This window comes from Hordeum vulgare, chromosome 6H, assembly GCF_904849725.1.
Source record: "Hordeum vulgare subsp. vulgare chromosome 6H, MorexV3_pseudomolecules_assembly, whole genome shotgun sequence".
Taxonomy (NCBI): domain Eukaryota; kingdom Viridiplantae; phylum Streptophyta; class Magnoliopsida; order Poales; family Poaceae; genus Hordeum; species Hordeum vulgare.
This window is the reverse complement of record NC_058523.1, coordinates 5,986,390-6,007,395: the sequence shown is the minus strand read 5'-3', so window position 1 is coordinate 6,007,395 and position 21,006 is coordinate 5,986,390. Positions and strand designations below refer to the sequence as shown.

General features: G+C 38.4%; 2 protein-coding genes across 2 annotated transcripts; both read left to right on the top strand.

The window, feature by feature from the left end:
- Nucleotides 1-7,492: 7,492 nt before the first annotated feature.
- Nucleotides 7,493-8,633, top strand: LOC123403163. The gene has a single exon (XM_045097124.1). The coding sequence runs from the start codon at nucleotides 7,601-7,603 to the stop codon at nucleotides 8,417-8,419; it is 819 nt and encodes a 272-aa protein (XP_044953059.1). The 5' UTR covers nucleotides 7,493-7,600; the 3' UTR covers nucleotides 8,420-8,633.
- Nucleotides 8,634-11,866: 3,233 nt separating this feature from the next.
- On the top strand, nucleotides 11,867-14,094 carry LOC123403451 (ferredoxin--NADP reductase, leaf isozyme 2, chloroplastic-like). Its single transcript, XM_045097391.1, has 6 exons — nucleotides 11,867-12,540; nucleotides 12,732-12,823; nucleotides 12,957-13,034; nucleotides 13,235-13,297; nucleotides 13,402-13,636; nucleotides 13,775-14,094. The coding sequence occupies exons 1-6, from the start codon at nucleotides 12,000-12,002 to the stop codon at nucleotides 13,840-13,842; spliced, it is 1,077 nt and encodes a 358-aa protein (XP_044953326.1). The 5' UTR covers nucleotides 11,867-11,999; the 3' UTR covers nucleotides 13,843-14,094.
- Nucleotides 14,095-21,006: the final 6,912 nt, after the last annotated feature.

Here is a 21,006-nt window from a genome sequence, read left to right as displayed (position 1 = left end):
TTCTCGAGTAAAGAAATAAGTGCTTCTCGGGAAAAAAAATAACAACAACCGTGCTTATGGGCTTGCTTTTTTCTTCATTTGTTCAGTTCCCTCTTTCGGCTTTTTCTTCCTGATTTTTTTGTTTATCGGTGTCCTGTTGTTTCATGAAAAAAGTATCGTTGAAACCTATTCACATGGGTCTAGGTTCGAATATGTCGACGTGAGAAATCGAGCGAAGAAAAAAGTTCAAGAGTTAGACGCATGGCTCGAGAGATAAAATGTTTTGAATAAAAAAATCTATGGAAAAAAGGAAAAGAATTAGGTTGCGACAAGTGGAGCACATGCACTACACCACTTGTCAGGGCCTAAGAAAGTTGGGGTGGCCTTTTCAAGGGGTACCCTTTAATTATTGTTTTTCTATTTTTCGGTGATTCCTCATATATGCTCAATTTCCTGAATTACCTGAGACATCCTATTTGACCTAAGTTGACATCAAATACCCAAACCTTATTTGGCGCTGCAGGCACCCGGTATTTTGTTATTACTAACTGGAACATACCCTCGATACCTTCTGTCGGCGACCTAGGGTGGACCATTTAAAAGTTATTCACGTTTGGTTTTTCTAGAAGCCCCTCCGATTTTGAGAATATTCTAGAAGGTTTCCCGACAGGATTTTGTGGGATTTGGTTTTCAAGTTTCACTTGTTTTGACCGGTTTTCATTTTTTTTGTTTTATTTTTTTACCTTACCTTTTTTCAAATTTAGAACTTTTTAAAATATAAATAAATCTGTTTTGCAATTTTTGGAACCTCGTCCAATTTCCATGAACATTTTTTCAAATTTTGATGTTTTTATTTTTGTGAACCTTTCAATTTTTTTGAGATTTTCCAAGTCTTAATTTTTTGAAAATTGTGACCCTTTTTCTTACTCCCTCCTTCCCAAAATCTTAGGCCTGTAAGTTTTTGCATCCAGTCCCAAACTCTAAGACGCAGCTGCCTTTCTCCCCCACGTTCAGCTACAACAACCACTCACGGTCAAAATCCCTTGTAACAATTAAATTGCGCTAATTTTCTTGCTGGCTATTAATGCGTCTAAGAATATGGGGAGCAGGGGTATTTTTTCAAAAATGCATGAACTTTTAAAAAATCAAAATTTATTTTTGTATATTTTTGAACCTCATCCAATTTAAGTGAACTATTTTCCCAATTACGATTTTGTTTTTCATTTTTGTGAACTTTTTACATGTTTTGTAATTTCCAAGACTTCAATTCTTTTAAAAAATTATGAACCTTTTTCTATAATTCGTAAATGTTTTCCCAAATGTATGACTTTGTCAGAATATTTGACCTTTTTTAAAAAAAAAAACTTTTCGATAATTTTTTTTGCTATTCCTGGTTTTTTATACATGAGTGTTTTTGATTGTGTATGAACTTTTTATGATTTCGTGATATGTTTTTTTCTAAAATCTGCTAACTTTTTCAAGTTCGATAACTTTTTACAAACGACCATCGGTCGAGGTAAGGATCAAGGTGTCAAGTCTGGTCAATGGACACTCAGTGGTCAGTAGGGTCAAGTCAAAACATGTCCTTACAAAAATACTCCCTCCGTTCCTAAATATAATTCTTTTTGAAGATTTTATTAGGAGACTGCATACGGGGTAAAATGAATAAATGTACATTCTAAAATATGTAGTCCCGTAGTGGTATCTATAAAAAGGCTTATATTTAGGAACGGAGTGACTAAGATCGAACCAAAAGCTTGACCCGATTGAACGACCAGCTAGGGTTTGTGGGCCGGCAATGTCCACGGAAGAATGGCCGTGACTAAGTCTCGTGTCATGCGGGACAGAACGGAAAACCCTATTTGATGCTCTTTGCATCAAATAGTGGCGTAAATGCAGGGCCAGCCCATCTCCCTCTACAAACAGTTCCTTAAGCTTCTTTTTCCGATTTTCTTCACTGTCTTATTCAGTTCTTTCTTTTTTTTTCTTTTGTATGTTCTTTCTTTTCGTTTTTGATATTATTTTCACTTTTCCTTTTTAAGCTTTCAAAATAGTTCAAATATTGTTTAGAATTTTCAAAAATGTTCTTGTTGTCAAAATTTGTTCATATTTTTAAATACTGTTTATATTTTCAGAACTTGGTCACAATTTATAAACAATGTCACTGTTTTCAATTTTTTCTTAAAAGCTAGAAAAAATGTTCCCTTTATTTTAATAGTACAAATATTCATAAACAAGATCATGATTTTTGAAAAATGTCAATTAATCAATGTATTTTTCACTTATTCAACAAAGATTGATTTTTTATATTTTATCTTTGCAAATTTGAAAATACACACTTAAGGGAAATCTTTTTCAAATAATGTTCGGGAATTCAAAACAAATTCTCTTTCAAAAAAATCACAAATTTCAAAAAATGCTCTTGTTTTCAAATTTTGTTCATGAATTATCAAATTTGATTTATTTTTTGAAATTCCAGGACACTTTTCGAAAGAAAAATGATTTTATAAAAACCGTGAACAAATTTTGAGAATGAGACTATTTCTTTAAACAAGAACATTTGATGAAAAACGTGAAAAATTATTCAAAAGTAGAAGAATTTTTGAAACACAATTTTTTCATGAAATCATTATTTTTTTAAACAAGAACCTTTTCTTAAATTGCTGGGTTTTTTTAAACACGGTAATTTTTGAAGAATCATGCAGTTTGGTGATTACGGTAACAATTTTTTGAAACATGAACATTTATTAAAATAGGAACACATTTTGAAAGCAAGAACGTTTTGCAAGTTCGGGTTGTTTTGTGAAGCACGGATATTGAAATAAAACTTGTGAACAAAAGTTTTAACACGAGAATATTTTTCTGAAATTCAGAACAAAAATCTGAAAATGTCAAACAGAATAAATAGGAAAATGAAAACATATAATAAGGTAAGGAAAGAAGTCTCTCCCTAATAATAAAGCACGCAGTGCTTCTGTCGTCCATCTTGGCCCTTTTACAAAAAAATCCCTATAGTTTTCTGAAATCAACCCGCAATCCGGATTTAAGTGAGAAAAACGAATCATTTTTTGTAATTTTACACAAAACCCACTGTACTTTCCCCAAAATCAATCCGCCGTCCACGCCATCGCCGCTCGCCCGCAGCCTCCCGCTTCTGTCGTTGTCGGATTTGTGTTATGGGATTGAAGGCAAAGTTTCAGAGGCGGCAAGGTAGCGCAGTGGCTCCAGTCTTACGTCTCTACTCGTGAGTCCCAAGTTCGAATTCTGCTATTCCCTTTTTTATAGTTTCGGCCCACCTACTATAGTTTTAATCTTTCTTTTTTCTTTTCATAGATTCCAATCCTAAAAAAATCATGTTATATATACAAATTCTTCAGAAAAATAGGTAGATTCTAAATATGCTATTACCCCGCATGTTAATTATTTTTAAAATTATGTTTAAGATACACTATTATATTTTAAAAAGGACAATTATTTTTGCTGTCTAATAAATTGCACACACACTTAATACACTTAATAGAATTACAAATTATCCAACCTTTATGTCTTCGCACAACATCACTTATCATGTTGTTTCACGTATGACTTTGTGAAACATTTGAAGGGATTTGTTGATGCGTCGGGTGTGTATGAGGTTGATTTTCTAGGATACATTAGGGATGTTTTCTCTTTTCCCGTTGCAACGCACGGGCCTGTTTGCTAGTGAAAACTAAAACAAGAACAATTTTTTAACTATATAAGAATTGTTTTTGAAAACAACAACATTTTTTGAAATTCCCGAATGTTTTTGTATTTATGATCAATTTTTGAAATACGAACAATTTTTGAAATTTAGAAGAAAAAAAATTAAAAATTTCGGATATTTAAGAACAATTTTTGAATATTAATATTGTTTAAAAAGGTTAAATAACATTGAAATATACAAAGGAAAAATAAGAAAAAAGAAACATCAAACGAAATAAAGAAAGTAGAAAAAGAAACAGAAAAACATGAAAAAAGAATAAAACATGAAAAAGAAAGAACAATTTTGTCGCCGTTGTACTGTGCCGGCCCATTCGGGGACCCCCTGTGCGGCACAACAACGCATCAAATAGGAGCTCCCGGACAGAACCACACGAATGGGCCAGCCAGTGCGCGTGAGGTCACTGCCGCTTTTTTCCCTTCCATTTTCATGATTTTCGTTTTCAATTTTTTTACTTTTGATTATGTTTAGAGGTTAAATTATATAAACTGTAATTTATGTTTTTACATTGTATAATGATATGACTGTCCTGTGTGTGCTAAGGAGAAAAAGGAGCAGGCTGACGGTGGTAGAAATTAGTAATTGTCTCCAACTTTATAAGGATAATAGATCATTAGCAATTCATAATCTAGTTTTATCTAGGTTATAGTAGATTGTGAGTTTTTCATAATCTGTTCATCTAATTTTTGTAATCTACAACATAATATGTCCTGTTTGAAGACAATATAGATTATAAAAATTAAACTATCATAATCTGAATGGTTTCAAACAGGACATAAGTACACGTTGACTTTTTTTAATACAAGCAAGGGCATGTCCAACGCCGACCCTCTGAGTGCCCACATACGTCGAGACCGTGTGACCAGACACCGAAAGCCATTCAACGCGAGCTTGTTTTAGTCTCTTGAGTGCTCCTGACTACGTTTACCCTTCAAACCGGAACCAAATATGTGTATGTGTGTGTGTGTGGGGGGGGGGGGGGCGTTGTCTTTGCAAGAGTCCGGACAAGAGACACGTCACACTCTTACACCCATGGCCCATCCAAAAAGAACGTGGAGTCTGCGCTTTTGTTGCTCATTTGACATTGTTTCCCCGCCAAAATCCTTCACTCTCTTCTTCCACCCCATCACTCTCCACCCAATTCTCGTCCTTTTCTCCCACTATGTTCTTCGCTTCTGCGCTGACACATGAACCAAACGAGGACATGCCGGAGATGGAGGCGGTGGAGGTGAGCATCCGAACACCACCCTGACCTAAGATCAACTCGACGACGCGGCAAAATCGATGTGTCAAAGCGAAGGATGCTAAAGAGGAAAAGCTTAAGAAGAGGAAATCCGGAGGGCGTGCTGATAGCGTTTTTTGCGATGGGCATGATGGCCGCAGACATGCTGGAAGTCGGCACCAGGGTCGCGGAGCCCTGTTGGTGACCACCACTGTCAAGACTCCGCCATGGCCGGAGCATTACAAGGCTCTGTACTACCACGCCACCAAGTAGGTTGGTAGGGAGTCCACGGCAACAGCCGTCGGGCACGTGCATGATATCGTCAACCTAAATGCGGCGCCGCAGTAATCGCGGACGATGGACAGGGAGCATAAGGGTTTCCCGCACGTTGTTCGCTTCTATGGTTAAAGCAGGGAAGAAGGCGTACAACGATGGGAAATGGGAGATGCCTGACATCATCCATGATGGAGGCGGAGGAGGAGGTGGTTATGAGGACGGCCCGGTGGAAGATCTGGATCTCACCTAGTCCCGCTATTACATCTAGACGTAGCCGGGCTACACCCAAATCGGCACACAATCCTACACCTAGACCGGCATTGAGGAGACAACAACATGATTGGGCCGCCAAACAGACAGAGGAGGAGGAGATAAAGGATAAGGAGGACGATGATCCATATGATTTTGTCTGCGATCCAAACAAAAAAGGTAGAGGTGAAAGCTTCAACATCTAGAAGGATGATCTATTGTGCAATGCATGGTTGGTAACTATTCTCGACATGATACATGACACGGGGAAAAATGGCTCAACTTTTTAGGCTAATATTCGCCCTACCGCGATGCGGTCATCCGCAACTGTGAACCAAAGTGCCTCAACCCTCAACGGTACATTATCCAAAAGGTCGTCTTGAAGTATTGTGGTAACATGGCGCATCTCATCGCACAATAGCCTAGTGGTGCATAAATCACAAGCAACTCAGTTCATTGATCGGATATGCATAGTTTTGTCGAACATTTGCTGGATATGTATTGTTTTCCTTATCATTGGCTGAATATGCGTAGGTTTGATGATCACTAGTTGGATATGTTGTACTTGAATTTAGAGTCTTTAGATGTCGACGCAAGAATGATCGTGCAAGCCATCTGCTACAAGATGTTTACTTTGAATTTACAGTCTTTTTAAGCCGACGCAAGAGTAATCGTGCAAGCCGCTCACTACAAAATGTTGCAGGGTAAAAAGATAAGTTAGAGATGACGAAAGAGGAGGAGGAGGGGCGAAGAAGGAGGTGGAGGTTGCCTATGTGGCGCGGATCACACCTTGAACATGGAGGCTTGCACAAACCACCGGGCTGATATTTTTTTGTGATTGATCATACGATCCGGCGCTGATATGACCGGATCACGTATGTCCGCTCACAACAAAAAAAGGCTCATTATAATATGTCGGAGAATATGAACTCACCATGTGGTTTCATTGTAACCAATTAACTCGTGAGGCTGTGCGCGGCCTTAAAGCATCTCCAACAGTCCCATCAAAAAAGGGAACTTCTCACCTCTGCCTCCTTTCTCACCTCGACGCCGCCGCGCCGGAGGGGAACTTCTCGCTAGCGCGGCGTACGCGCGCGCTCCTCCGGCATGTTGTACGCCGAGATCTGATCCGGCGAGATGCGCCTCGACCTCGACACGTTCGACACCGTCGAGCATGCCGTCCGCGGGTACGACGCGGCGGCGTGGCGCCTGAACAGGCCTCGAAGGGAGATATAATTCCCCGAGGTGATGACGATGGATTGGGTGCAGAACGTCGCGCCTCGTTCACGGGTAGTCACCGACGAGGACCGTCGCCGGAACTGGAGGCAGGAGCGCTGCCTCAGCATTGCTGACATGGACGAGCATGCCATGACGGAGCGGTGCCGACAATTCCCGCAGGACATCCTCGACAAGCGCCAATTCTTCGCGCAAAGGAGGACGGAACAAGCCGTCTATCATGAAGATAATCGTACGCGGAAGCAAGCCGTACTCTTTCAAATGGAGCTGAAGGAAGCGCCAACTTGATCCTCTGACGATGAACGGTGAATTGACGCCTTCATCATGATGAAGGCATCGGACACCGGCGCGTCGGAGTATGACCACGACGATGAGGGGTAGTTTTTTTATCGGTTTTTTTATCTATGCTATGCTATGTAGTTTTTTTTAACTATCTAGACTATATATGTAACTATGTTATGTATCGTTTTTATTATACTCCATTTGTTTCTAAATATAAGTCTTTTTAAAAAGTTTCATTAGAAAACTATATACGAATATAGTTAGACATACTTTAGAGTATAGATTAACTCATTTTGCTTCATATATAGTCATTTAGTCAAATCTCTTAAAAGACTTATATTTAGTGATGGAGTGATAAATGTGATCAAAAATTCATGTTGCATGCGCTGAATTTTACGCGTCTGGTGGAATGCCTATGGTGTACGCACTGTTGTGCGCCGCGGGTTGGGCGCGGAGATGCTCTTACTAGAGAAATTTGGAAAGCAGAAGATGCGATTCCCTCGTTGCCCGACGCACAATGTTCGGCGGCAAAATGTAGTGGATGCTGCGTACAACAGTGCGTGATATAGATTCAATTCAGACCATTCCATCCCCTCCGAAGAAATCAACCCGAGATGGCGGACACCACCGGAGCCCCGAGCGCGGCGCCGATCACCATCACCATGAAGCTCCTGGTGGACACCAGGCCGCCGCGGCCGCGCGTGGTGTTCGCGGAGGCCGGCAAGGACGCCGTCGACTTCCTCTTCTCCCTCCTCACCCTACCGGCCGGCACGGCCGTGAGGCTGCTGGGGAAGGAGTCCATGGCAGGCAGCGTCGGCAACCTCTACTCCAGCGTGGAGCGGCTCGAGGGCAGCTACCTGCGTCCCGGCTTCGGCAAGGACGCCCTCCTCTGCCACGCCGTGGAGGCAAGCCCCCTCCTCCGCCTGCCGGCGCCGCCGGCACCGGCACCGAGGACCTTCTTCACCTGCGGCGGCGTCACCACCAACACCTTCAGCTACCAAGGCTGCCGCGGGTACGTGTCGGACGCGAGGGGCGCCCGGTGCCCGGTCTGCGGGAACGAGATGGCGACCCAGTACCAGTACGTGGCGGCGCCGGCGCCGGCACAACCGGAGCAGGGCGCCGCCACGGGGACGACGGGGTACGTGCAGGGGGGCGTGACGTACACGGTGACGGACGACCTGGCCGTCACGCCCATGTCGGCCATCTCCAGCATCGCGCGGCTCGGCGCCCTCGCCGCCGTCGGGGGCCTCGCCGCGCTCCAGGAGAGGACCGTGCAGCTCGGGTACAAGGAGGGTCTGGAGATCCTCAAGGCCTCGCTGCGGTCCAAGACTGTGCTCACCGACGTCTTCCTCGGCACCGGCGGCAAGAAGCCCCCGTCGTCGTCATCCAAGAACGGCGGCACAAGATACGAGTGTCTCACCTGGCGTGTTTGACGTGCGTGCAGCTTCATCCATGGTACAATCTTGAAGCGAACAGACTAGTGGAAGATTGTAAAGACCGAGGCATAAGTTCACACTTATCATCAGAGGATTTATTTTCTCAAAATATATAGTATATGCCCTTACATGTGTGGTGTTTTAACAATAATGCTTGATGTATATGAATTATATTCGTCCTCCAGGACGAAGAATAAGTAATTTTTCACCCCGGTGTAACCTCTCTCAAGACATGATTCCCGTTGGATGTTGTAATTTTACATCATCACACGCACGTCGTAATTTTATCATGGTGTAATCTTACCTCACATGCATTGAGTTATCACCCCCATGTTATAATTTCACCTCAGCTTTGCATATGCATGTCGTAGTATTATCTCACATGCATAAAATATTTGTTTCTGATGATGGATGTTAAGAAGCCCCTAACTACACGTCGTAATCTCTCCCTAATAATAAATCATGTAGTGTTTCTGTCGTCCGTCGTGGTCATTTTGTAAAAAACACCCTGTCGTTTTCGTTAATCAACCCGCAGTCCGTCTTTAAGTGAGCCCGAACCGTTATTTTCGTATTTTACACAAAACCCTTTGACATTAACGCTAAATAACCCACAGTCCATCTTTCATACGCAGCGAATCGTTTTATATACTTTTGCGTAAACCCTCCTGACATATGTGTTAATAACCCCGGAGTCTATTCAGAATAAATATGTATTTTCAAATAACAATATCTTTTAAACCGTAAATCTAATTTAAACATATTACATATGAAATTTGATTAGAAAAACGTGTAGAGTTTGAATATAATTTTAATAATCCGGAATCTATTCAGAATAAATATGTATTTTCAAATAACAATATCTTTTAAACCGTAAATCTAATTTAAACATGTTACATATGAAATTTGATTAGAAAAATATGTAGAGTTTGAATATATTGTTATTTTACATGTTAAATATTTTTAATAATCCGGAGTCTATTCAGAATAAATATGTAATTTCAAATAACAATATTTTTTAAACCATAAATCCAATTTAAACATGTTATATATCGAATTTGATTAGAAAAATGTGTAGAGTTTGAATATGTTGTTATTTTATATTTTTTTAATACTATATAGGGTACAATGTAAATCAATATATTAGAAATCTTTTACTACCCGTTGTTCATATAGGCCCATGTCAAATCTTAATCAATATAATTATTGTCCTGATTCATTGGTATTCGACATGCAGCGGGGCATATTTTTTGATATGATAAAAAACATGTTCACAAAATCAAGGGTTTCAACTAATGTTTATTCGAATCATTTATATGTATTATTCAATGTTAGGTTATTTTAAAAAAGTATCAATTAACTAAGCTGAAACACGCGAGTGTTTTTTCCTCCCGTTGCAACGCACGGGCCTTTTTCCTAGTATTAGCCTATATACATTTTGGTACTTAAGGTGACTATAGAGTGCGTGAGATATTATTTGCACCCTGGGTGACGAATAGTCCATCCCTTCATGACATGTGGTGAAAAGTTTAGAAATAGATGATCAATAAAAAAAAGAATAATTCTGAACGGTATGGAATAATTAAAAACTTTGTCAAATGTGTGTGTATTTTTATTAAAAATTATCTAAATTTTCCACAAACTATTGAAATGTTTGTTTCCATAATTTCATTGGAACTATTTCATTTTTTTTGGAATACGTACGAGTGTTCTGAAATTTGTCTTTGTGAAATGTCACAAAATTATTTCAAATTTCAAACATGTGTGGAATAATTTGAAATGTCTGTTGACTACAATCAAAACTGTTTGATGCATTAAAAATTCATTTGAAACAAGTCCGAGTGTTTGTTTCTAAAGTGTGTGGAATAATTTCAAAATTCTATTGAAATGTTTTTTTCTAAAATTTCATTGGAACTATTTCATTTTTTTGGAATACATATGAGTTTTTTGAAATTTGTCTTTGTGAATTGTCACAAAATTATTTCAAATTTCAAACATGTGTGGAATAATTTGAAATGTCTGTTGACTAAAATCGAAATTATTCGATGCATTAAAAATTCATTTGAAACATGTCTGAGTGTTTGTATCTAAAATGTGTGGAATAAATTAAAAATTCTATTGAACTGTTTGTTTCTCAAATGTCATTGGAACTATTTCATTTTTTTGGAATACATATGAGTGTTTTGAAATTTGTCTTTGTGAAATGTCACAAAATTATTTTAAATTTCAAACATGTGTGGAATAATTTGAAATGTCTATTGACTACAATCAAAACTGTTATATGCATTAAAAATTCATTTGAAACATGTATGGAATAACTTGAAATATTTGTTGAATATGATAAAAAAATTGCTGCATTTAAAATTCATTTCAAACATGTGTTTCTAAAACGAAGCATAAATTATTGTATTACATTTTTATTAATTTACAGTTTTTTAAATAGAAATAATTGAAATTATCAGCTTAATTTTGTGAAATGAAATTGGGAGGTTTGCTCCTCAATTCAAAAAAGTTGCTTACCACAATGCATGTACCACATATTTTTGTTTGAACTAATTCCAAAAATACCAAAGAAAATAAATTGTACCAATGGATTTCAAAATATAGTTTTGACAAAAAAAATATTTTCGATTTTTTTAAACACTTGAAAGTGTGAAATGTGAAATAATTAAGTTTTGTAAAAGGTTTCAAATAATTAAATTTGTATGGTATGTATTTAAATTTCTCATATATTTTTAAATAGCTTGAAATAGATGATTAATGAATAATTTGAATTTTTTCTGAATGGTATGGCCGTAATTGAATTTGATGTGAAATGTTCGTGAAATATTCTTGAAATTGACTAAAATTTGTATGAAACAATTGAAATTTGTGTCTTGAATTCATTTGAAATTAGTTCAAATGAAATTGAAATATCTGTTTCGAAAATAAAACTGAGTTTATTAATTTTGTTTCTTTGAAATACCAATGCTTTTAAAAAGAAATTGAACCGACAAAACCCAGAAAAAAAAACATGGAGCTATGTTTGAAACCTTTATTTCACGGGGAATAAGTTTGAAATCTTTAGCTATTTATATAGACTTTTTTAAAATCATCAAATTATTTATCATTTTGTTAGAAATAGTGAAAAATATTACTTACAATACTATTTTTTGTATTTTTGAAACCTTGAGGTATTTATATTGACTTTTTATAACCATCACATTATTTATCATTTTGTTAAAAAATAGTACTATTTTTTGTATGTGAATAATTCTTTTTTGCAAAAGAGACCATATTTCCGGTATATACTTTAAAGGCCATACACATGGCAGCTAGGGATTGGCCGGAATGAGCGGAGTTATTAGAATTTCTGATATTTGCACCGAGATACAGATAGAAAATAATTGGGTTATCCGGGTGAAGTCAGTTTGAAGAACAGTAGGACGCTTTTCCCTCCCATGCGGTCGGTGAGCAGAGCACCACTTGCTTCTCACCTCGTCTCCCTTCCACTCGCTCCGTCGCCTCCTCTCATCCCAAATACCACCACCCAATCCACTCACACACCGCACGTCCACACTCTCTCCACCCACACTCCACCATGGCCGCCCAGCTGACAGCCGCGCTGCCGTCCTACTCGCCGGCCACAACCAAGACCGCCGGCGCCTCGTCGGCGGCCAGCCACTTCCTGTACTACCCCAGCCGGCCGCGAAATGCAACCAGGGGCGTGCGCGCGCAGGTGTCGACGACGGAGACCGCGGAGGCGGCGCCGGCCAAGCCGGTGAAGATCTCCAAGAAGCAGGACGAGGGGGTGGTGACCAACAAGTACCGCCCCAAGGAGCCCTACGTGGGGCGGTGCCTGCTCAACACCCGCCTCACCGGCGACAACGCGCCCGGGGAGACCTGGCACATGGTCTTCAGCACCGAGGGCGAGGTGCCGTACCGGGAGGGGCAATCCATCGGGGTCATCGCCGACGGCGAGGACAAGAACGGGAAGCCCCACAAGCTCCGCCTCTACTCCATCGCCAGCAGCGCGCTCGGCGACTTCGGCGACTCCAAGACCGTGTCGCTCTGCGTCAAGCGCCTCGTCTACACCAACGACGCCGGGGAGCTCGTCAAGGGCGTCTGCTCAAACTTCCTCTGTCAGTATATATATATTCCTGCTGCTGCTTCCTCTCTTTTTTTCCTTCCTTCGTCAATTCATTGCTCAACATTGATCCGAGATGAAGAAGGGGATTGAGATCCATTAAACTGATTTACGATGCCGATCCAGATGCATGTTAATTCCTGACATCATTCTGCTTGCCTGCTGAGATGTTAATTTGATGTGCAGGTGATCTGAAGCCGGGTTCAGAAGTGAAGATCACGGGGCCGGTGGGCAAGGAGATGCTCATGCCCAAGGACCCCAACGCAACCATCATCATGGTACTGTGCAACCATTTATTCTTAAAGTTAATCACCCTTTGCATCATCCATGATCTTCTTGCTGGAGAAACTGTTGGACACAAACACACATAACTAATTAGCTGATGGACATGATCGTGAATAATGATCGCAGCTCGCCACGGGTACCGGTATCGCGCCGTTCCGCTCCTTCCTGTGGAAGATGTTCTTCGAGCAGCACGACGACTACAAGGTTAGTAACTAGCAACCACCACACAAAACCCGCAAAAGAAGGAAAAAAAAAACACCACACAAGTGGAGAACAATCATCTATCCATGCTTTAAGTAAAATCTACGACACCGAAATCGGTCAGTATTTAGTTACAAGTGAGACACACACGACAGTACATCAGATCAAACTAGTTAACTCTTGATTTATAAACATTGGTGCAGTTCAATGGCTTGGCATGGCTCTTCTTGGGTGTCCCCACAAGTGACACTCTGCTCTACAAGGAGGTATGAAATTCAGTGTGGCTAGCTAGTGAAATTCTGTTTGTAAGTTCATACTTCAGACAGTGATCCATCTGCTTCACATGCATGGAAATTGTGCATGTTTTCAGGAGTTTGAGAAGATGGTGGAGATCGGCGGGGAGAACTTCCGGCTGGACTTCGCGGTGAGCAGGGAGCAGACGAACGCGGCCGGGGAGAAGATGTACATCCAGACGCGGATGGCCGAGTACAAGGAGGAGCTCTGGGAGATGCTCAAGAAGGACAACACCTACGTCTACATGTGTGGGCTTAAGGGCATGGAGAAGGGCATCGACGACATCATGGTCGACCTCGCCGCCAAGGACGGTATGTACCAACAATCCATTCATCCTGCTCTTCGAAAGCTCGGAAAGTAAATAAATAATCATCCGATCGTTGGTTCCTGTTCTTATATCTTGCTGATGCTGAGATGATGAAATGTTATTATGTTGCTGTTGTTGGCAGGCATCAACTGGCTTGACTACAAGAAGCAGCTCAAGAAGGCTGAGCAGTGGAACGTGGAGGTCTACTGATCATCATCATCGTGTCATTGCCATGGAAGGACATGCATGCTAATGTTTTTCCCACCTAGTTTTCATTTTTACTCCAGATGGATATTGTGCAAAGCTCAAGCTTCGGCCATATATACGCCTTGTATCTAGCGATGAGTGTGTAGCACCGCGATCATCAAATGTTAAACCAATTGTTGGCTCCTCTGATCAATCGATCAATGTAGATATTGACACACATTTGTCCCGAGCTCACTTGATCACTTTCTCATCTTATACACCATTTGCAGCTATACGTCTTTTTAGTACAATAACTGAAGAACGTTTGTTAGACTTAAATCTCGACTTAATCTTTATCTTTACCTATTAATAAAGCATCTATTGCTTCTGTGGTACGTCATTTAAATTGACCTTGAAGTTAGCTTAAATTACCCACTATGCCACCCATAAGTAAAAAAAAAATGGTTCAAATTTTTTTCTTGTCAAAGTCGTTGTACGCTGTACTTCTTATAGTTTGAAACCGTGAATTGTTATTACCATGTGTGAGGCGTAGTGGCTGGTGCAACTGTTGTGCATCTAGGAGAGCTAGGTTTGATCCCTGGTTCTCTCCCTTTTCTCTCTTTCTGTTTCTTTTTTTCTTCTTTTTTCAGTTCTTCTATGTTTTTTTTTTTATTTTTTTCTCTTTTGGCATAAACTTTGCACAAATATTAATCATGGATTTAAGAAATGTAAACTTATAGATAAATTTTTTTCCATATATACAAATAATGTACAGTGCGTAGGGATCATAAATAATATATTTTTCTTTTATTTTGAAAATATTGATCATGTATTTAAAAAACTTTAAATGTGCATACAAAAATGTTTTAGCACTTTTTCTCCCCCTTTTCTTTCTTTTTGTTTCTTTTTTCTTCTTTTTTCAGTTCTTCTATGTTCTTTTCAATTTTTTTCTCTTTTGGCATAAACTTTGCACAAATATTAATCATGGATTTTTTCTCTTTTGGCATAAACTTTGCACAAATATTAATCATGGATTTAAGAAATGTCAAACTTATAGATAAAAAAGTTTCCATATATACAAATAATGCTCAGTGCGTAGGGATCATAAATAATATATTTTTATTTTATTTTGAAAATATGGATCATGTATTTAAAAAACTTTAAATGTGCACACAAAAATGTTTTAGCACTTTTTCTCCCCCTTTTCTTTCTTTTTTTTTCTTCTTTTTTCAGTTTATCTATGTTTTTTTTATTTTTTTCTCTTTTGGCATAAACTTTGCACAAATACTAATCATGGATTTTTTTTTTCTTTTGGCATAAAATTTGCACAAATATTAATTATGGATTTAAGAAATGTCAAACTTATAGATAAAAGAGTTTCCATATATACAAATAATGTACAGTGCATAGGGATCATAAATAATATATTTTTATTTTATTTTGAAAATATTGATCATGTATTTAAAAAACTTTAGGTGTGCATAGAAAAATATTTTCGATGTATAAGAAAAACATATACAAAAATATACAATGTGTATGGAACAAAGTAGGCATAAAGAATATAACTTTTCAAAAATGTTAATCGTGTATTTGGATAATGTCAAACATGTATATAGAAAATGTTCATGATGCATACAAAATATGTAGAATGTGTATAAAAAAAGTAGACATGAAAACTAAATATGTTTTAAAAATGTTAACCATGAAATTGAAAATATTAAACGTGTATATATAAAATGTTTCTGATGTCACCCGCAAAAAAAAATGTTTCTAATGTATAAAGAACTGAACAATGATGCTTATACAAACTTTACGTAAATCAATGTCCTAGCCTTGATTTTTCATATTGTTTTAAACTGTTTTTCTGATGATTTTTTAAGTATATCGATGTTGATATGCAATCTTGAACATTTGGCATGCATGTACTTGTAAATTTATTGTTTTCGATGGAGCTGTCTAATATGTTTGCAACCAAATTAAGACTTTACTTTGATTACAAATGCATACACTTAAATCGGCAAGACAGAAATAATGCTCTTATGCATATGCTATCATTAGTTAATAAAACATGCTTTGCTATTTTCATCGTCATGCAAATATTTGTGGGCATCACCGAGGAGGAGAGAGACCATGCAACTTGAAACATCAAGTAAGATCATATCCATGCTTACTTATTATATGTTCATTAATAATATAAGTTCACATGACATAAATTTAAATTGTTTGGAATACCTGTACGCAATACCGGTTCGTTTTTTAAACTCCGATTCAGCTCTTCCTTTTAACTCAAGACAAGGCGGTCCCTCAATTTCATCACTGTCGCATCGTCAGCCCAACTGGTTGGGCACTTAGAGTTTCACTCTGCAGACCGCAGTTAGATCCCAAGATCTCCCAATTTTCTCCCACCTTTTCTCATTCAGTACTTGCGGGTGCATTATGACTGGGCCGGCCTTCAACATTTTTTTTTCTTCTTTCTTGCACTTTCCCTATGTTTTTTGCATTTTTTTTCTCTTTTGGCTTTATTTTGATAAACTTTGCAAAAATGTAAATCATCGATTAAAGAAGTGTCAAATTTATAGACAAAAAAAGTTCCCACATATACAAAAATGTACAGTGCGCATAGATAATAATAATATTTTTTTATTATTTTCAAAAAAATGATCATGTATTCAAAATCTTTAAATGCAGAAAAATGTTTCCGATGCATAATAAAAACATATAAAAAAATATAAAGTGTGCATGGAACAAAGTAGACATAGAAAATATATTTTTTCAAAAATGTTAATCGTGTATTTGAATAATGTCAAACATGTATTATACGTGTATATATATAATGTTTCTGGTGTCACCTGCAAAAAAATATTTCTAATGTATAAAAACTGTACAATTTTGCTTATACAAGCTTTACATAGTCCAATGGCTTAGTTTTGAATTTTCATATTGTTTTAAACTGTTTTGCTAATGATTTTTTTTAAATATCCATGTTGATAAGCAACCTTGAACATTTGGCATGCATATACTTATAAATTGATTAATTTTTATGGAGTTTTCTAATATTTCTGCAATCAAATTAAGACTTCACTTGGATTACAAATACAAACAAATATATCAGCAAGACAAAAATAGTACTCTGACGCGTATGCTATCATTAATTAATAAAACATACTTTGTTATTTTCATCATAATGCAAATATTTGTGGGCATCACCGAGAAGGAGAGAGACCATGGAACTTGAAACATCGAGTAAATAATATCCATATTTACTTATTATGCGTTCATTAATAACATAAGTTCACAAGACATAAATTTTAATTATTTGAAACACATGTACTCAATATTTCTTGATTTGTTCATTAAATATGCATCGAGTTGGTGTATACCCCCTCTGTAACTAAGCAAACGGAACGTACTAAAATTTTCAGAGAGAGAGAGAGAGAGACAAAGAGAGACCTTAGGACTGACTACATTCAAATGTGGTTTTGTAGTGTGAGCACTCAAGCCACTGTCGGTAACATAAATATGATGCCATTTGGAATTAAAAGATGTAGGCCTATTAAGATCTTGAGTCGTGGTTACTGAATTAAAGATGCGTGTTGTTTTCTCTCCCGTGGCAACGCACGGGCTCTTTTGCTAGTGGACGGCTAATATATCTTAGATGTACTGTAAAAGGTTTCTATTTGGAAAGAATTGTTTTTCCTGCAAAATAATGTTTTAGGGCTTGAAAAATATTTGTAAGCTGGGGGAATTTGCAAAAAAAAAATGTTAATCATATCATAGAATTGGTCTAGTCCGGCCCACTATATTTTTTTGGGGCCCTGGATCAGGCTCTCAGTGCTACTGGGTCTAGTCAGGCCCACTACACGCCCAGAGCCACCCTTTACTCTCGCCGACAAATAAAACTGCTGTAACATGTCTCATTTTAACAACATGACATGGGTCCAAGTATTGTTTCTTTTTTGAAAGACAAGAGCTTGGGATAAGGAATCGCTTCTCGAACTTGCAATCTAAACAACTAGGACAAGTGTAGAGAACCTTCCACTAAGCGAGTAGTTGGTTTGTGACTGATATGATGTCAGTATGTACCTGTATTTAGGTAAAGAAATTGGCAAACTTTTATTTGAAATTTCATCACAAATATATTTGGTTTTCTATGGTGATCGCGCATCCCCCCCCCCCCCCCAACACACACGATAAAAGAATTTATTTAGTTTCCAAAATGTTGATAAGATTTCACCTCGTATGACCACTCAGCCTGCTATTGCTGCCCGTGCGTGCACATAGCCGCCATGTCCCTACCGGCCGGGAATGGTGCATCGGGGCAATTGATGCTACCGATGCACCAGACCCTTACTACACATTCAAAAATGTTTGGAAAAATCCAAAATAAATGTATGTTGTCACAAAAATAAATGTATTGACACAACATCAATGTATGTTGTCACAAAAATTCAAAACATTGTCCTAGATACAAAAATGACAAATTTAAAACTGAATAGTACAAAACAGAGGTTGGGCTTTAGATTTGGCCCATTAGCATATTGATGTCAAATATGTCATTTTTATAACTCATGCAATGTTTCAAATTTTGATTTGAATTTTTATCACTGTAGTAAATTTGATGCTTTGTCAATGTACTAATTTTTTGTAAAAAAAATTCGAACATTTTTAAATGTGTAACGGGGTTCCGGTGCACCGGTAGCACCAATTGGCCTGGTGCACCGGATACTCTCCCTGTCTCTACCCCACCGTTGCCATTGTCGAAGAGCAAGAAGAGTGGAAGCCCGTGGTTGAAGATAATATAAATATGATGCTGGCATCGAATAAAATGGAGATCCCGGGAGATCACCATCAAGGTGTCGGCAAAGTTTGTGACAGGGACAGGGTCGCACGGGATGCTTATCCGCAACTTCAGGCACCTCAAGCTCGACTTCCAGCTATAGGAGGGTAGTGTGAAGCTCAAGGTGGATGCCTAGGTCGGCACCCGCCATACCTTGGCCGTAATCTCCCACTTCCATAACCTCATCACCCGTGTCACCAACACCTCTATCACCGCTGCCAACAGGGGCATCGAGATCAGAAATTATTCTACGAGAAAAAGGTAGCTTTGCTTTTACCAAACCAATGATAGGTGTATCTCATGGATATAGGCTTGTATCCCGGTTACAGTCTTATTTACCATTGTAGTTTGTGGGTTTTCTATATGACATGTGTTGTTGCTCTGAGTAGACTCCTTTCTTCTAGTTTTTTGTCAATGTTGGAAGTTGGACACAAATATTCATAATCCATAAGTTTATAGTTTACCACTCTTTATGTGATGTGATGTGTGGCTTTACTACTAGTGGCACCCCATGTGTTAGTTTGCTTAGAAATGCAAATATCAGGTGTTGTGTGAGTGAAATTAGTTTGTTCATTTTAGGCTGTTGCAGTAGAAATGGTGCTAGCCTTACTTAAGCATGTTGTAAGAGTACATTGGTCACTACCATGACGATAGTGGTGGGATGTGAACTATAGAAGCACTAGCATTTTTTGCTTTTGTGATGGTTCATATGGCTTCAATTCTTTGACATTGCTATATGCGATTCTTCCTTTTTTGGATATAGTGGCAGAGCTGTGATCAAAGGAAGAACCCGGCCAAGAAAATTAAGCATGAGGGAAAAACTTTAGTACCTTTATAAATAAACTCAAATACATTATAACTACCTTAAATAACCCCATGCAAAAACATCTAAAGTATGATTCAATTGCACAATAAATCTGAAACTCAGATACAATGTTTGGTGATCCAAATATATAAAACATGGCAAAAATAAATAAATAGGAATAGCGGGATACAGAAAGGACCTAAATGGGGGAAGAAAACTCTTCATCATCTATTTGACAATTTCCACAATGATTGAAATCAAAATGTCAAACTAGTCATACAGGTTAACACATGCAACCGATGACAACAGAGTCTTAACACATTGCACATACTCATACTAGACACATACACATGATACTAGCAAGAAGACAAAATAATTCGCCGGCTGCCATGCTGACTATTCTGATAAAATTTCATGTTTTTTTCCAAACGGATAAAAACATACAAAAGATCACATATTCAGGTCCTTCTTCTAACAAAGTTTGACCAAAAATGAAATTGTCTAGAAAAAATTGAAATAATTTTATAATAAATAAATATAATTCGACATGTTTTGGAGCCCAGCTGGATTCCACCCTCACAGCCCCAACACAGTCTGGACCGACCGATCCCTCCCTTCATGTCCTCTTATGTTTACTTTTGATATTTATTTGTATATTGGCTCTCACTATTTTACTATTTTCTTTATATGTAGCATGGATCTATTCTAATAACTGTTGGAAATATGCCCTAGAGGCAATAATAAATTAGTTATTATTATATTTATTTGTTCATGATAATCGTTTATTATCCATGCTATAATTGTATTGATTGGAAACACAGTGCATGTGTGGATACATAGACAAAACACTGTCCCTAGTAAGCCTCTAGTTGACTAGCTCGTTGATCAAAGATGGTCAAGGTTTCCTGACCATAGGCAAGTGTTGTCACTTGATAACGGGATCACATCATTAGGAGAATCATGTGATGGACTAGACCCAAACTAATAGACGTAGCATGTTGATCGTGTCATTTTGTTGCTACTGTTTTCTGCGTGTCAAGTATTTGTTCCTATGACCATGAGATCATATAACTCACTGACACCGGAGGAATGCTTTGTGTGTATCAAACGTCGCAACGTAACTGGGTGACTATAAAGATGCTCTACAGGTATCTCCGAAGGTGTTCGTTGAGTTAGTATGGATCGAGACCGGGATTTGTCACTCCGTGTGACGGAGAGGTATCTCGGGGCCCACTCGGTAATACAACATCACACACAAGCCTTGCAAGCATTGTGACTTAGTGTAAGTTGCGGGATCTTGTATTACGGAACGAGTAAAGAGACTTGCCGGTAAACGAGATTGAAATAGGTATGCGGATACTGACGATCGAATCTCGGGCAAGTAACATACCGAAGGACAAAGGGAATGACATACGGGATTATATGAATCCTTGGCACTTAGGTTCAAACGATAAGATCTTCGTAGAATATGTAGGATCCAATATGGGCATCCAGGTCCCGCTATTGGATATTGACCGAGGAGTCTCTCGGGTCATGTCTACATAGT

Bases quoted from the DNA above. Each gene is read 5' to 3' on its own strand.
- LOC123403451 (XM_045097391.1), top strand. From the start codon at position 12,000: ATGGCCGCCCAGCTGACAGCCGCGCTGCCGTCCTACTCGCCGGCCACA. The intron at 12,824-12,956 runs GTACTGTGCAAC...TAATGATCGCAG, and splicing joins CCAACGCAACCATCATCATG to CTCGCCACGGGTACCGGTAT. The intron at 13,298-13,401 runs GTATGAAATTCA...GCATGTTTTCAG, and splicing joins ACACTCTGCTCTACAAGGAG to GAGTTTGAGAAGATGGTGGA.
- LOC123403163 (XM_045097124.1), top strand. From the start codon at position 7,601: ATGGCGGACACCACCGGAGCCCCGAGCGCGGCGCCGATCACCATCACC.